Below are 17,945 nucleotides of genomic sequence, written 5' to 3' on the forward strand. Positions count from 1 at the left end.
CATTTCAATGAGCTTACAATGCTTAATATATACTGAGATAACATTCAATCAATGACTCAACTCATAAAAATATATCTAGGCATAAAACAGCTCTTGCTAAAGATGATCTTGAGATATATAAAGAGTAATAGATCAATTAGTGAATAATAAAATGTGAACTTAATATTTTCATTTCTTTTTGGTTTTCTTTCCTTTTTTTTTTTTTTTTTTAAATAGGTCAACCAACCCATTTGGCTTTCATATAGATTAAAAGAACCTTTAATACTTTGGACTATGCTTATGTTTAAAGCAATTAAGAAAATGAAAGCATCACCCTGCCAAATGAATTCCTATGAGTCCTTGATAATCAGGATAATCACCTAATTCCACATTTTAGTTTCCACCAGAGTAAGACAGTTAAGAGAATTCTAATTAACCACTAAGAAATAAACAACTAAAATGAAACTAGGGTTTCATTATGCACCCTTAGCAGAGAGCATATGGAGAAACAGAGCAAAAAACAGGGTACTCTGAAGAAGGGTTTGACAATATACCTTTATTTATTTTTTAATTTTAGTTTATTTGAGAGAGAGAGCAAGTGTGGGAACATGAGCAGGGACGGGGCAGAGGGAGGGAGAGAGAGAGAAATCCTCAAACTCCCCGCTGAGCAGGGAGCGTGTTGTGGGGTTCAATCCCAGGACCCTGAGATCATGACCTGAGCCAAAATCAAGAGTTGGATGCTTAACCGACTGCGCCATCCAGACACCTGGACAGTATATCTTTAAAGTCATAATTCTGTATGCTCTTAGGCTGAGAAATTGCCTAGCAGGAAATTGTGGTAGGCTATCAGTTCTCTAAACAAATATCCACTACCTTCTTCCTTAGTTTTGAATAAACACATGTCCTGGATTTCTTTATAGTTTGAACATGCAACAAAAATTTGGCTAATTAGTTATAAGCGAAATTGATGTGCAACAGTTTTAAGGAAATCTTTTAAAGGACAGTTAGTATATGCTCTTTGCCTCTTTCTCCACCTTATTTTTTTCTTGCCAGCTGGAAGGTAGACATAATGACTAGAACTAAAGCACCCAGCCTAAACTGTCATCTCCCCCACAATTTTTCATACACCCTTCCCCCTTCTCCATTCTGCATAGTCTAAGTCAGTTCATTGCTTTTTACCTATGCCATTAGACTAGCCATCTATTGAAATAGTCAATTCATTGTGTACTATACTTCAGTATTTGTTTGTAGGAAGTATTTTTTTAAGGATCTTATTTATTTGAGAGAGAGAGAGCGAGAGAGCGAGCGCGCGCGCCTGCGCGCGCGCGTGCACACAAGTGGGGGAGGGGCAGAGGGAGAGGGAGAAGCAGACTCCCCGCTGAGCAGGAAGCCTGCTGCAGGACTAGATCCCAGGACCATGGGATCATGACCTGAGCTGAAAGCAGACACTTAACTGACTGAGCAACCCAGGCGCCCCTGTAGGAAGTATTATATTAATATTTGTTGAATGAATGATATAACATCCGAAGAATACATTGTCAATGGGCCCACAGTGGACTTGTTTACCTCACTCCCTTCATCTGATGATTCACTCTCATCCATATGGTCACCAAGCTTTGGTCCCAGTAGACTTATGTGTACAATATGTCCCTACCATCGGACTGCAGTTCTGATGAAGGTCATTTGACCCAAAATCAATCAGAGTCCTCTACCAGAGAATTTAGAAATATAACTAATGAGTTTCTGCAACAATGTTGTTAGGGCTTTTAAGTCGTGAGGTGTAGTCATGTTTTCTGCCTATGCATGTTGAAGCAGAGAAAGCTGGTTCCACAGGGTGAGGGAGTGAAAGAGATGTGCAGAGATGCAGTTAAGAGACAAGAGGCACAGAAAAATCACGGCTCAAGTTCCCTCTTCAATCTTAGTTTTAGAATCTTCCTGAATCTGGACTGTGTTCCTGATCTTGGATTTCCTGAGATGCCTCCTATCCTTAAATAAACTCCCTTTGTGTTTAATGCTATTGGCAATTAAACTAGACCTAATTAACCTTGAGACTTCCCAGAAATTATCATGAGAATGTATAAAGACCAAAAGACCAAAAAGTAAACTAGTGGAAAGAAATCCAAACCACACTTGGTTTCTTTTGCTGAGTTCCTTCCTGGCCTTTGAGTCAACAATTTAAAACTTTGCATTTCCCAAATCTGCCGAGGCAACTTTCCAGACAATTTGTGTGACTTATTTTGCTCAAATCCTTCAAGAACCCATTCTGTATTAAATATCTTTATTCTCTCCTTAAAAGAAATCATGCATGTGCTTGGTCTAGTTTGACCTTGGCATCCACTAATGTCTAGTAGGTACCAGTTTCCTTCTATTGTCTTTATTATTTCATAGGTAATCTATATTTCTGTAGAACAATGAAGATTGTATGTAACTGACTGGGGGTGGGGGGTGGGGAATTAGGCCAATACAACACAGAAGTAGTGCTGATTCCTATATGATTTTCTTCACTACAATAATGTCTTGTGCCACCAAGGAAGAACCCCCCCACAGCTGAACCAGAGAGCCAAGAAAGATGCAGGGCTATTCAGTATGTGCGTTACCTACTGTTCACAATGTTTCTGTACATGCTCTCTTTGCAAGTGCTTATTTATTGTATAGTTATTCCAATCTTTGGGCACTTTCCCTGTGTCTCCATTATTAAACAGCCTTACACATTTTTTAAACCACCCTTCCACCAAGATTTCTTGCTTCCCAACTTACTCCCCTTTTTAAGTCAAGTAATACATTTACTGAAAAGTTCCTCTATTAGGATTTTAAAATGTTTTATACTGGACTAGTATTTTTTTATTATGGCTGTTATTGTTTTTATTAGAAGCATTTAACTTAGTTACCTATGCCTTGAGTGGCTTGCCCCAACCCTATTTTCCCATAAGCCCTCTCCCTGTGTGACTATTCAAAACATGAGGTTTTTCAGAAACTCATATATGCCTCTGTGTATATGTGTTCCATCAAATATAATAGATTATAAGAAAATTTATTTCTAGCCGTGTCTTAATATTTGTACATGTATATATACATGCAAATTTTATTAAAACCTAGCTCTTTATGTTTGATCCAATTGATATTTCTTGAGCACCACATCTATGTATTTAAAGTACACCTGTGACATATATATTATATATATTTGTACTAATGTTTCAGGACTGAAAAACATATCTTTCAACTGTGTAATGGAAAATTTATAAAAAACCAACATTAACATAAAATGGAAGTCTTGTTGATAAGAATATTAGTTATGAATAGAAAATAATTATTAAAACATAATTCAGTAAAAACTGAGGTGCCATATTGTCACTAATACTCTGTACAATGGTCTTACTGACCAAGGTATTAAGTGTGGAAATGTTCACTGTAATTAAAACAAAAATTCTAATTAGGAACTATATGAACCAAGGATAATGTGAGTATTCAGATTTACAGTAGCCTTCATTTGAACTTAGGGGTATTTCAAAGGCATTTAAATCTTACTGAAATGTATGCTTGAGTAATTACTTTTCCTTAATATTATGAATGAACGAAGCTATATCATTTTGCTTGGATTATAATCAAGTATAATCACATCAATTATAATCTTTAGTTTATCATTGTGATATGATTATAATTACAGCTTTAAATACGGACCTTTTTGACACTGGAACAGTAATCTTATCAATTATATTGAAAGATAAAGTAATACCTGATTTTTCTAGATATGTAACAAATAACTTCAATATAACATTAAAGTAATTAGATCTATCCATGGCTTTGATTTTTTAATTTAAAAGAGCTGATTATAGATATAATAACCTCAATTGCATAGTCCTGTTTTTAAAAATATGGGCATGGGACCAAAAACAAGAATTGATGCCCTGATTTTACAAGAAGCAAATAACTTGGCTCTAAGTCTTATTGAAGAACAATGTTGTTGGTTGACCGTGACAATGAAGCCTCTCTCCTGAGGCCTGTCTCACATCAATTCAAGCAATAAAGCAAAGTGAAGACTAAAGCTGGCAATAACTGAAAGCAGAGGGTTGATGCCACAAGGGCTCTCTACCTCCTGGTTCTGAATTTTGTGTAGTGTCAACTTTTTTCTCCTGACCACTTTCCCAAGGCTAGAGCAGGATAGCTGAAAGCTCTTTCTTAACATACTCAGGATATTAGAATCTGAAAGATAGGTATCCATCTCTTTTACATCTTCAGTTTGAAAAAAAAAAAAACCTACAAAGGATTGATAGCTTGGGTTGTGATTTCTTTTTGTTCATTAATTAAGCAACCACAATCCTCATGCGGTAACCTCAAAGACAACCGATGCATCTGCTTCGAGGGTTACAATGCTAGAGAACCCAGTGTCAAATATAACTCAACATATGTATAGTACAAGTCTATAATAGCTCTAGCTGTAAAAATATTCCCTCTGTAATATAGGAAATTGCATGGTGTGTTAGGTAGGACCAAGTAGATTACATATATGACACATAATAAATAAACCCCAAATCTCAAAAGCACCATTTCTGGAGGGTCACTTACTACACACATCTAAAACAAATTGGCAGAGGGACTTTTCTCTACCAATTTGGAAAACCAGGCAGCTGGAGACACAACATCTGGAAAATAAGGCCTCCTCCTACCACAGCATCAGAAAGGAGACCTGGACGGTTGTCTACCAGCACTTCAACCTGGAAGTGACACGTTACTTCCTCAGAGCACACAGGCCACATCTTTTCACATGGATCCACTTACCCAAAAGGGTCTGCGACACATGGAAAGAAAATGGATATTTTGCAAATAGTAAATAATCTTTACAACAAACAATGATAGGTTTAAAAAAATTGTAGTATTTGTTTATGAGTCCATGAACGGATATCACCACTCTTCTCTACTGATGAAGAATCAAAATTTTTGAATCAATAAAAATCAGTTACCTTTCTTTGACTAAAAAGGGAAAGGGTATTTATCATGATTTTAGTACTATCTCATGTTTTTATGGCTAAATATAGCTAAGGTTTTATGCTGTTAAGCATCAGTAAGGAAATCAACCTGGCTGGTATTAGTTATTGCCAACCTCTGTAGCTTAATTTTCTGGAGTTTTACTGAGGATTAAATTAAATATGATGGTGATGATTATGATGATAATCATATGTTTAGAATTTATTAAGTAGTTAAAGTGTTTCTGTTCAAACCTCTTAGCATATGTTAATTTGTCAAATCTATAAAAGTAGGTCTGATTTTTATTGCCATAAAGAAATGGAGGCAACAGACATGATAAGCATGTATTCAAGGTCACATGGCAAGTAAGTGGCAGTGACAGAATTTAAACCTAGGGAGACCAACTCAGTCAGCCTATTTGACTCCTGTGCTGTGAGGAGATCCCCAGTTTAGAGCAGGCATTTCTGATGACAAAGTTCTGAATGACGAGACCCATTGCTATCCCCCTTACCCCCTACGCTTTTTTCTTCTGCTTCATCCATCAATGTGCTTTCCTCCAAAGAGATCTGCCTGGCTGGTCTGGAGGAACTCCTCACTAAGATGTTTGCATGGTCACCTCTTATTTCATTTAAGGTTCTGCTCAACTCTAACCATCAAAGAGACTGTTTCTTACCACTCTAATCAAAGTAATAATCTCCTTAGCTTTTCCCCTATAGCATTCATAGCCTCTATTACCACGTGACACAATATTACATATTACTTTGCTTATTATCTGTGTCTGCCACCAGAATGTAACTCAATGAAGGCGGAAACTTGCTCTGATCTGAATTTTCACACATACACCAAGATTTGAGTAAACGGTTTCTATTAATCTACCTGTCCTCCCATCCACCCGTCTGTCCATCCATCCATCCATATACCCATTCATTTTTTTATCCATCCTTACATTATACAGAGCTACAAATCATCCACCCATTAGTTATTAAAAATAAATGGCTTTTGGGCGTCTGGTTGGCTCAGGCGTTAAGCGTCTGCCTTCGGCTCAGGTCATGATCCCAGGGTCCTGGGATCGAGCCCCACATCGGGCTCCCTGCTCAGCAGGAAGCCTGCTTCTCCCTCTCCCACTCCCCCTGCTTGTGTTCCTGCTCTTGCTATCTCTGTCTCTGTCAAATAAATAAATAAAATCTTAAAAAAATAAATAAATGGCTTTTAATTATTTCATTAGGGTGAGATGTTATTATTTTTTTTACTCACTGCCATCCTCCCTTTCTTCTCTTTTGTTTTCTTCTCTTCTCATATACTTTATAACATATATACTTTAAAAGAAAATTGTGTGAGATCTAAAAGCAACACTTGGAGGACTCATATGTTAAGTAGAAATACAGCTTTTCATCTAAACTAAGTGAAGAAGGTTAAGTTTTGAAGGCAAACTCTACAGGCTTCTGTTTATAGATTTATGTATTCGTGAACTTTATATACAGCAATCACTGTTTTGTGATCTCCCAAGTTCAATTTGAATCCAGAGTAATGCTGCACTGAAATCATTACCATCAAGCCACTATTTTTTACTCCAGATCAATTACTGTTTAAAGGACACTTAGGAGTCATTTTACATACAGTTTTTGAGGGGAAAAATGAAAGGTGTGAAAGTGGTTATAGTAAAAGAGTAAGCCTTTTCAGTTTATATGTGAAGACAATGCACCGGACATCTAAAATTATAATGATGCTCTGGCTTCCCTTACTTTATCCCCAAACAATTTCTGTCCTTTCACATTTAGGATTATTTGGGAAGCGTGATGTGTTTTCTTCTGTATGAATTTAGAGAAAGACAGAGTAGCTACTGTGCTACTGTCTACTTAGAAGATTTTATTGACTTCTGGAAGCATTTTCTATTCCCTAAATTATTCCTTCCTTTTCCCTGAACTAAAATCTGGTCATCATTCAATTGCATCTTCTAGATGTTACAGTCGAAAAGGCAATATCTGACACTGTTGGCTCCCACCCTAAGGTACCAGGTTAACGGACCAGGCTTACTAGTTTCTTGGAAACAGTTCACAGAGCAGTCCAGGAAATATAAGGCACAGGGGGCATGTGGGGTAGGGGAGGAAGTGCCGGCAGTCAAGGCAGGGGCCCTGAAACGGGAAATGGAAAATCAATAAAGCCAAACACTGTGTAACACGGGCATTTCAGCCCTGTTCGGAGGAGATGTGCACAGTCCACTGCACAGAGTTTTCTGCAGCCCAGGCAATCAATACATGTTCGCTGAACAGGTGAACAGAACAAACCAGATCTTAAACGATGATACAGAAAATGTTGTGCCTAAAACAGTATCAAGCCTGCACTTGTTTTTCCTTTATACTTTTAGCAAACAAATATTCAGTGTTTGCGGATCTCACACATTCTTTAAAGCACTTTGCATGAAGGAAATGATTTAGTCCTAAAGCTCTCCAAGATGGAAGCAGAATTATTATTTCATAACTGAGAAATATGAGACAAAGGATGATCGTGTGTCTTGTCTAAAACCACAGAGCAGACAGCAAGAGGGTAACCTAGGATTTGCACCTAATGGTTTTGCAGAACTGGGTTCCCAACAACTGACATAAATGCTACTTAGTATTCATAGCAAAAGCAATAAGTATCAGCTGAATGATTGTACTTAGTAAATAATACTCTCTTTGAAAAATGAGTGAACATTTAAATTTAGAATTTACACTTTGATAATTACAATGATGGAATGTTTCTTTCCGGTCTATACAAATTCCAGTCCTACTTTTCTCTGCTATAGGATGGTAGTTGCATTTTATAAGATTTTTATAAAAAAAAAAAAACACATTTTAAATCAATGTGAATTTAAAAAGAGGAGATATCAAGTTCCTAATCTGTCACTTAATTTTCCATGAATAAGCTACTTGCTGCCTTGTTAATTTATCCAAAAAGGAGATATGCCTCTTAATGGGTCCCTGGACAGACCAAACACTATGTCTATGCTTTTGCCTTATTTTTCTTTTTAGAGAAATACAATAGATTTGATAGTAAATTGAAGATAGTACCATGATGTATTCAGAATGCAAAGAAATAAAAAAAATACATATAGCTTTATGTTGGTCATGTACTAAATATTATCTAATAAATTGAGTTGTAAGTTTTTGAATGGAAAATAAAAAGTAACTATGAAGCTCAAATAGCTTTCTTATTTGCAGGTAAAGTAGATAACCATCAAATAGAAATAGAAATACATAGAAATCATATATATCCTCCACCTTCTTCCACAGTCACTTTTCATCAATTTTAAACTGTTCTCAATTATTCCAAACTTCTAAAAATATACATAGGGCGCCTGGGTGGCTCAGTTGGTTGGGCGACTGCTTTCGGCTCGGGTCACGATCCTGGAGTCCCGGGATCGAGTCCTGCATCGGGCTCCCTGCTCGGCAGGGAGTCTGCTTCTCCCTCTGGCCCTCTTCCCTCTCGTGCTCTCTATCTCTCATTCTCTCTCTCTCAAATAAATAAAAATAAAAATCTTTAAAAAAATAATAAATAAATAAAAATATACATAGACTCTACAGTTGTCAGAGAGTCCTAGGAAAATTCCAGAGAGTCCATTATGATCCTGTCATTCTGCAAATGTGAAAACTGAAGCTCTATAATGACACAGCCAAAGTTGGAGGATTAGTGCTAAATCCCTGAAAAAGGTTATAAATCTATAGAATCTACATAAATCTATAAAAACATATGGTGCCTTGCTTTTTGAGATTTTCTGGCTTAGTCCCCATCCCCCATTTTGATGTGGGTCTTCTCTTTTCTTCATCTGTCCCTAGTCTACTCAATTTTGATTCTAGTCCCAGTGCTGTGTCTGTTAATGCTTGGTTTCGCTGGGTTTATGAATGTGAACTGCTGAAATGGAAGGGAATCATGGCGGATCCAGTTTGAGTGTTCATGGTGTCAACGGCTCCCACCCCCCAGAACTTCCCACAGAGCCCTGGACCCACTCATTCCATAAGTGAGTGAAACCCCTCCAGTTTTAGCTACCGTTCTCAAACTACCTGACTGAATTTCCCAGTGAATATCTGTTGGCTCCTTCATGATTCTCCTGTCTTCTCCTTTACAGACATAAATAACACACAGGTGGTGGTTTATCCCTATGTGCTTATATACTGGCTTTAGTAGGGATGCATTTTCACTTAATTTTGTTGTCCATGTTTTCTGTGACAGACTGACTTCGCTAACTGGGTGCTCTGTTTTGATGTGAGAACTTGGGAAAATACAAAAACCATTCTGCCACAAACCCCACCACCACCACTACCATGTTTCCATAATTCTCCCGCTTTTATATAGATTTTAAACAATTTCATTGATTTAGAATTTAGAATTTACATACATTAAGATCACCTATATTATGTTTACAATTTAATGGCTTTCGTATATTTATGAAGTTGTGCAACAAACAACTGCCATAAAAAATGTAGAATATTTTCATCCTACAGAGAATCATCCTACACAGAAATGCATATTCCTTAGCACTTATTCCTCACCCCTTTTTTCTTCAGCCCTAAGGAGCCCTAAAGAACCACTCATCTACTTTCTGTCTCTACACATCCGTCTATTATGGATATTTCATATAAACGGTATCGTATAATATATGGTCTTTTGTTACAGGTAGTATGTGACAGATAAATATGAAGTAATGTTCTAAGTTCTTCATCTCAAATGGTAAACAACAACAATTCCATGATAGACTTTATGGCAATGTGTTTGCATATGATTTGAAGTTGGCTACCTAGTGCAGGGCAATAAAACACCAACTGAGAATATGGCCATGGTCAATAGGAATGATGACAACTATAACAATAAAAGGTGATATACCAATTTTACTATGTGTCAAGCTTCTTCTAAGCACTTCACATATATTAACATATTTAATATTCACAGAAAGTTATGATGGAAGTCCTATCATTATCATCCCCATTTTATTGATAAGGAAACTGAGGCAAAGTAAAATAAAGTCACCCAAACTAGTAAGTAGAAAAGCTGATTCCACACCCAGATAGTTAGACTCCAGACTTCTTGTTCTTTTTTTTTTTTTCTTTTTGAGAGAGAGAGAGTGGGGGCTGTGGGGGAGGTGCAGGAGAGGGAAAAGAGAGAGAATCTCAAGCAGACTCCTGCTGAGCATGGAGCCCAATCACAGAACCTGACATCATGACCTGAGCTGAAATAAAGAGTCGGATGCTTAATCAACTGAGCCACCCAGGTTTCCCACAAGACTCCTTGTTTTTTTGTTTTTTTCATTTATTTTATTTTAGAGAGACACAGAGACAGCTTGAGTTGGGGGAGGAGCAGAGGGAGAGGAAGAGGGAGAGAAGCAGATGCCCCCGAGTGGGGAGACTGAGGGGGGCAGGGGCTCCAACTCACCACCCTGAGATCATGACCTGAGCTGAAATCAAGAGTCAGATGTTTTAACAGACTCAGCCACCCAGACACCCCAAGACTCCTTGTTCTTAACCACTGTTCTATAGTGCATTTCTGATGTTTAGGTTTAGTTAATTACCATTCTCTTCTAAATTGGTGATAGTGCCAAGCAGCTTAGGGTAACAACTTCTGAGTAACACCAATTTTTACTGGCATAGTAGTTTAAGGAGACAAAATAATCACTGTCTTTTGTTCCATAGATATTCTTTCACACTTCCTCAGAATGTTTTATCTTTCTATCTTAACGAAAACCTAATCTGAAAACCTTCATTATCTGTAGCAGATTGGGCTTTAACTGCTTTTTAATAAAGCAATGGCTATTTTGTCCTAAAACATATTTGATACACAATTGACTATATTCAAGTTCAATTGGTCATAATTTGCCTCTTTATTTTGAGGACACAGAAAGAACTATAGACCTAAAAAGTACTTGATCACTAAGCATAAGATATTAAAGTGTTTCTCAGTAAGCTGAGCATTAGATTGAGCTGAATAAAATTAATTATAATCATGTAAATTCTCATATGACTTTGCAAGAATGGGGAAAACAAAACAGTGCAAACTTCTCCACGAAACTGGCAAAGTTGGAATAAGAACGCTCAGATTTCTTCTGACCTGAATCAACCCATCTAATAATCATTCTGCCTCTCTTAAGAGCAAAGGAATCTCTCTAGTTTAATAAAATCTCCTTTATTTCTAAAAATCTTAGAAAAACGTTCTGGAGATTGTTTTTTTAAGTTGCCAGAATCATTTACAGATTGAGGAACTAACTATGATAGAAATTTAGCATATTGGGCGCCTGGGTGGCTCAGTTGTTAAGTGTCTGCCTTCGGCTCAGCTTATGATCCTGGGGTCCTAGGATCGTGCCCCACATCGAGCTCCCCACTCAGCAGGAAGCCTGCTTCTCCCTCTCCCACTCCCCCTGCTTGTGTTCCCTCTCTCGCTGTGTCTCTCTCTGTCAAATAAATAAATAAAATCTTAAAAAAAAAGAAATTTAGCATATTATTAGGAAGGTGACTACCGAAGAATTGAAGAAGCACATCCTTCTAGAATAAACGCATATCTTCTAAGATATATTTTCATGATTATATATTCAGAACCTCATTTTCTGTTGTCCAGAACCATCTCCCAAACATCTCCAAGCCCAAATCCTGTCCCTTTCTTGACATGAATACCCAGATCTCTGTGCTCCCTACATCACCTGGGATCTTTGAAGCAGCCTTGCTCATAAAAAGAGCAGATGCTGTAGCATCACCAAATACCAAATCACATTTTTGAGCTCAGTGAAATGATACTTTAATGTGAGAGCAATAATAAAATTAAACAGCACTTAAGTTTTGCTCGCAGTCCCAGGAGAGCTTGCCTCCAAGAGAATCAGTGTAGAATTCGTTGGCAGTGTATATCACATGGCACTATTTTGGAAATCAGATGGAAGAGTGCCTCAGAAAGAACTTTGCCAGTTGTGAAACTGTGCAAGTATATTTATAATTATTTTTGACATTTCCGGGTAGTTCTGTAAAGAAAAATCTAGGCATAGTTACACTTCACACATTTGGAAGTGAGATAAACGACAGCAAAATTTTTCAAGTTGCTGTTCACCTGCTGGAGTAGCATTTTAAATACCCAAAGCCTTGCTCTCAATTCAAGTTCTGCTTGAATTACACCTGGGTGAATGTATTTCTCATATATCTGCTAAGTGACAGCTTTCTAACATTTTTTTTTACTAGTTCATTTTAAATTAATTTAGATAAAGGTATGAAAATATTAGGCATGCACTTAAGTTGTGTTGAAAAGTCAATGCAAAGGAAAACACTTCTACATATCAGAGAGGGGATGGTCTGAAGGAGGCAAGGAGTTAAATGCTTGTGTGCTTGTGGGAGGGAGACGCTATCCTCTCTTAACATGTAAGTTTATGAAATGATCTCTTTCAATTGATTTGTATGGAGGTACCAAATATATTTCAGCAGAACATTTTGTAAATGAAAAGTAAAGATAAGATGGCTAGATTATAAAAGTTGTTCCAAATAGAAGTGATTTCCAGGAACTTACCAGTCGTGCAGTTTTTAAATTCAATGTCATCAATCGCAGGTCCTCCTCCCAGATCCCTTGTTCTGATGCCTTGGAATAGGACTTCAAAATTCCTTAGCTTTCCTAGCAGGATGACAGCCCGTTGCCAGTGATCAGCAGAGTTCTGCTCACTTTCTTGCCATACTTTTGACAGTCCTTTCTCTGTCTGCATTACAGAAATAAACACAAACGAAGAAAAAAAGCCAATCATGTAGAACAGAAGCATCTGATTAATGAAAACTGATTAAAAAACAAACACTGGAACTCTGATAACATCCATGATATACTTGATCTCATTAAAACAGAGGCATATTAGGGGCTCCTGGGTGGCTCAGTCGGTTGAGCGTCTGCCTTCGGCTTGGGTCATGATCCCGGTATCCTGGGATTGAGCCCCACATCAGGCTCTGTGCTCAGCAGGGAGCCTGCTTCTCCCTCTCCTTCTGCCCGCCTGCCTGTCTGCCTATTTGTGATCGCTCTCTCTCTGTCAAATAAATAAATAAAATCTTTAAAAATAAATAAAACAGAGGCATATTAATCTACATTGTTTAATGTAGTGTTTCCTAGAAGTACTGATAAATCTGTTTTGGTGTTTTCAGAGACACCACTATTTAGGAGTGGCCTACTCGGTTCATTCCACCTCTCCTTTGCATGCACACAAAATCCTCAGTATCTGATGGGATCTGAACATTTTACAGAAATCCTGGGTTGTAGCTCAGGATGCTCCCCCAACCTTCTATTCATATTCTGTAATTATTTAGATTCTACCTTCCTTCAAAGAGTGGAAATAATTTACATGGGAAAAGAGAAGAAAAGAGATGGAAGGAGGAATATGAGGAAGAAATCACTATCCCTGATGGGTATGACAAAGGGATTGTGAAGTGAGCCACGGTGGCAAAGTGAGGATTTCTAGGATCAGTGGGTTTTCAAAAATCCTATTAATACATTATTTTGGCTATCTAAAAAATTCTATTATGACTGATATATGAGCATCAGCTACAACTTTTTCTATACCACACTCTTCAGTTATAAAGGAAAAATTAATTTTCTAAAAATCTTATATACATATCTCCTCTGAATTGTTTGTTGCTCTTCTGGACCTAGCTCCTCCTGAGAATTAGATGTTTTAATAAATCATGATGACTGACACATTGCAAAGAAAGAGAAATAAATATATATTTGCTATATATATACAGCATTACAAATAAATATATATACTTGCTATGTTATTATATATGTACATATTATGTTTATGGTTAGCCCCACATAATATCTTAGGGTCCACTATTTTGTTCTCATAACAATTTAACAAGAATAACATGTCTGAAGCTTGTAATCAAAACTGTGGAATTGAGGGGAATGGCAGCCAGAAAATCAAGCACCTGTTCCAACAGATTTATAGCATGCAACTGTGAAATACATAATTTACAGGTTTTTTTTTTAATATAAGCTGAAGAAAAAGAGAAATATTTGAAAAAAGGATCCAAAAGAATTACATTTCCATAGGTTCTTGCTTTTAGGGCACTAATGTTGATAAATATGGCTGACATCTTGTTCTGCTGAGGGAGATGCAATCAAGCAGCTCTTCCTCGGTTGAATTACAGAGAAAGCGGAGCCACATATCAGTTAATCCAAAATTAACTTTGCAAAACAGCTAATGGTGTCTAGATAGATTTCTGAACAGCCTCCTCCCCCACCGCCAAAAAATACGATAAATCTTTACACACAGAGACTCCTGCAACTTTTGCCTTGAAGGGGATGGGAAATTCACACGTAATTAATGGAATTTCATATCTTTCTAATGACTAAAGAAGAGAAGCCTTTTCCAAGGTTAATCTTTTACTATCAGTGATGTCATAGTGATGTGGAATCAAAGGAATGATTAGTTACATTAAAGATTAAAGTAGAGGGGGCATGTCTGACACATAGCAACATAACAGGCATGGATATTAATAAAGTCTGTCTTCACTTACAAACTTAACTCACTTTGCTAATATTTTCCTATTAATATACTTCTGAAGTTTCTAGAGCCACTCATTAACTGTGACAAGCCCCCAAAGGGTTTTCAACAAAAACCATCACAGAAGGTTGTGTGATCATTTTAATCAATAACATAAAAACCATTTATTCAGTCTTACAACTGACCTTCTAGTGAAAAAGAGATTTGAATAATACGTCCATTATCATTTTATGTAGTAAGAAAAGAAAACGAGGGTGAATTCTTTTGAAAACCAACTGTGGACCAATCTAAAGGCAGGTGACTGTAGAATATCATTCTAGTATATTTACTATCATGCCTCTTTTTTTTAAGATTTTATTTATTTATTTGACAGAGAGGGAGAGAGGGAACACAAGCAGGGAGAGTGTGAGAGGGAGAAGCAGGCTTCTCGCCAAGCAGAGAGCCCAATGTGGGGCTCGATGTGGGGCTCAATCCCAGGATCCTGGGATCATGACCCGAGCCGAAGGCAGACGCTTAATAGTTGACCCACCCAGGTGCCCCATATCATTCCTCTTTGAATATAACGTATCAAATCTTATCCCCATAATTATCAAAATTATGCATCCAAATGTAAAATGGAGACTTATTTATTTATTAACTTATCTGTCCATTCATTCATTTATTCCACAAACATTCTATGTTGACATGTACTATGTTAGATACCAGGAATAAAAAGGTGGAAAAAAAAAAGAGAGTCTCACCTGTGGAGGTAATAATCGAATATGAGAAAGTGAGAAAAATAAATTACTAGAAAAGTTACATAAATATAGATTTTATTTATCTTTCTGATATATATCAATATACATCAGAACAATTTTTTAAGAAAACAGTTATATGTCAATCTCATTTTTGTTCCACATACACTGTTGCTTTATTTACTTAATATTCTGATTTTCAATTCTTTCTAAATTGAAAAAATGAAAAACCTCTTAATATCAACTCATGACGCTGCTACTGGCCAAGGACATATCTCTCGGATTCGTTCATATGGATGTTAAACCATCCCAACAACCCAAGGCAATAAACATATGAAAAGTGATTGGCCACACTAATAATAGTAAAAATAGACATTAGTACAATGATAATTAAATTATAGAAATTGAAGGAATACTCTCTTCTTGTAATGTAACCATTTACCCAACTTTGAACTGATTTGCCATGTATTATGCATATTGATCCTTTATCTTATATATTGCATATTTGTTTTGGAAATGTATCTGCCCTCATACTTTATGTCAGTGTTTCCCTTTTGTGTCATGAAAAGAAAAGCAGTAAGAAATACTAAAACTCTGCCCCCACCGCCAAAAGCAAAGGCCGAGCAGAGCCTAGACTTCAACCCAAATTCAGTACCCAGGGGCCCCAAGACCTTTCCTTCCAAGATTTTTTCAAATGAAGAAAAACTAAGAGAATTTGTCACCAGTAGACATACCTTAAATGAATGGCTAATGGAGCTTCTTAGAATATCAAGAAGGGATAAAAAAACACAGCTAAAATATGAGTAAATACAATAAACTTTTCTTATGCTCTTGAATTTATTTTTGATAGTGGAAGGAAAAATACCACGTAATATGGTTCTCAATGTATGTAAAGCAAATAATTAAGGCATAAATATTGTAAGTGTAAGAGAGTAAAGACATAAAGGGATGTAAAGTTGCTACACTGGAATTAAGTCTTAATGTTGCATTTTAATAGGTCACATTTTCATCCTCAATTTTTTTTGTTCTTTTGGTTTTCTCATATATTCAGTCTCCCAAATGAATCTTAGAATAATTTAACAAATAGGTGAAATTTTAAATATTGAATTATTTTACCCTGAGATATCATTTATTTTTTGACTTGTTCAAGACTCTTTATGCCACTCACTAAAATTTTAGTCTTTTTAATAAATAAGTTACATACTTATTATAACATTTATTTCTAGATATTTGGCAATGTGTGTCACAGTGGCGAGTGGGAGACAGGCAAAGGGCTGGCCTTCTGCCATCCCTGAATCACCACAGAGAGCAACTCACATTACTATAGATGTATGAGTTCACAGGCCAAATTACTAGGCTCCCAGAGACCACATAACTATTAAAAGATGACAATGAACTCAATATATAACATCTAAAGGAGAATTTAAAAACAGATGAAATCAGAGTTTTAGCACTGGGTGTTGTCTGGAAGTGTTGAATCACTACATTGTAAACCTGAAACTAATATTACACTGTATACTAACTGAAATTTAAATAAAAACTTAAAAAATATATAAAAGATAAAAATAAAAGGCTTCATGCATACATAAGAAGATAAGCAAAGATATAGCAATATAAAATAAAACAGGAAATCATGACAGTAACTAAATAGAAATACTGGGTAAGAAAAATATAATATGTCCATGAAGAACAAAACAGGTATAAAAACAGCAGGATGGTTACAACTGAAGAATTAATTAATAAGTAGAAAGATCCGGTTCCAGGTGCCTGGGTGGCTCAGTCGTCAAGCGTCTGCCTTCGGCTCAGGTCATGGTCCCGGGGTCCTGGGATTGAGCCCCGCATCAGGCTCCCTGCTCAGGGGGAAGCCCGCTTCTCCCTCTCCCACTCCCCCTGCTTGTGTTCCTTCTCTCGCTGTCTCTCTCTGTCAAATAAATAAAATCTTTAAAAAAGAAAAAAAAAATCAATGTCCACGGGATGCCTGGGTGGCTCAGTTGGCTAAGCATCTGCCTTCAGCTCAGGTCATGATCCAAGGGTCCTGGGATCAAGTCCCACATCAGGCTCTTTGCTTAGTGTGGAGCCTGCTTCTCCCTCTGCCCCTCCCTGCACTCATGCTCTCCCTCTCTCTGACAAATAAATAAATAAAATCTTTAAAAAAAACCTCAATGTCCACATTATGACATTAGGAGATACCTGCAGTCTCAACATTAAAGTGGCTCAGAAACCCCCTGCCCAACCTCATTTCCTACCAGACTTCTCTTCCTCCTCCTGCTTCAACTGCACTCACTCTCTTGCAGTCCTTCAATGGCCCATTCTCCTTCCCTTCTTAGCACATTCATATGAAATGGTCTTTTTCTTTCCTCCTTTCATCTAGTTAATTCCCACTCATGTTTCAGTGGAATCATCCCTTCCTCATGCAGCCCTCATTGATCTACTCAACTCAATCATACCTCCGTGCCACAGATTCTGAGAGCATTATGCACTCCTCCTTCATAGCACTCACCACACTTGTAATTACATAAAGTCTTCACTAGTGTGATGACCAGATAAATATCTACCTCTCCCATTAGATACACAGAATGCAATGCTGGGCAAGATCTGATAAACAGTACCTAGCACAGTGCCTTGCATATAGTAAGTGCTTAATAGACAACCAGAAATGGACTGCATGTGTCTACGTAGATATATTTCTGTGAAAAGGAAACAAAAGCACATTGTGTAACTAATACTAAATAAGTATGTAATTTATAGAACATCATCTGAAAATGTTCTTATTATAAAGCACC

The 17,945-nt window shown here is 37.0% G+C and overlaps 1 protein-coding gene across 1 annotated transcript in view; it reads right to left on the minus strand.

Moving 5' to 3' along the window:
• Nucleotides 1-17,945, minus strand: part of MALRD1 (MAM and LDL receptor class A domain containing 1) — a gene marked incomplete at its 5' end in the record, with an annotated part of 847,841 nt that overhangs the window by 248,459 nt on the left and 581,437 nt on the right. Inside the window, one exon of the mRNA XM_035729081.1 lies at nucleotides 12,454-12,637. Within this exon, the coding sequence (XP_035584974.1) occupies nucleotides 12,454-12,637 (184 nt within the window). The remainder of the gene's footprint in view (nucleotides 1-12,453; nucleotides 12,638-17,945) is intronic.

The sequence above is a fragment of the Zalophus californianus genome, chromosome 9, assembly GCF_009762305.2.
Source record: "Zalophus californianus isolate mZalCal1 chromosome 9, mZalCal1.pri.v2, whole genome shotgun sequence".
Classification (NCBI taxonomy): Eukaryota; Metazoa; Chordata; class Mammalia; order Carnivora; family Otariidae; genus Zalophus; species Zalophus californianus.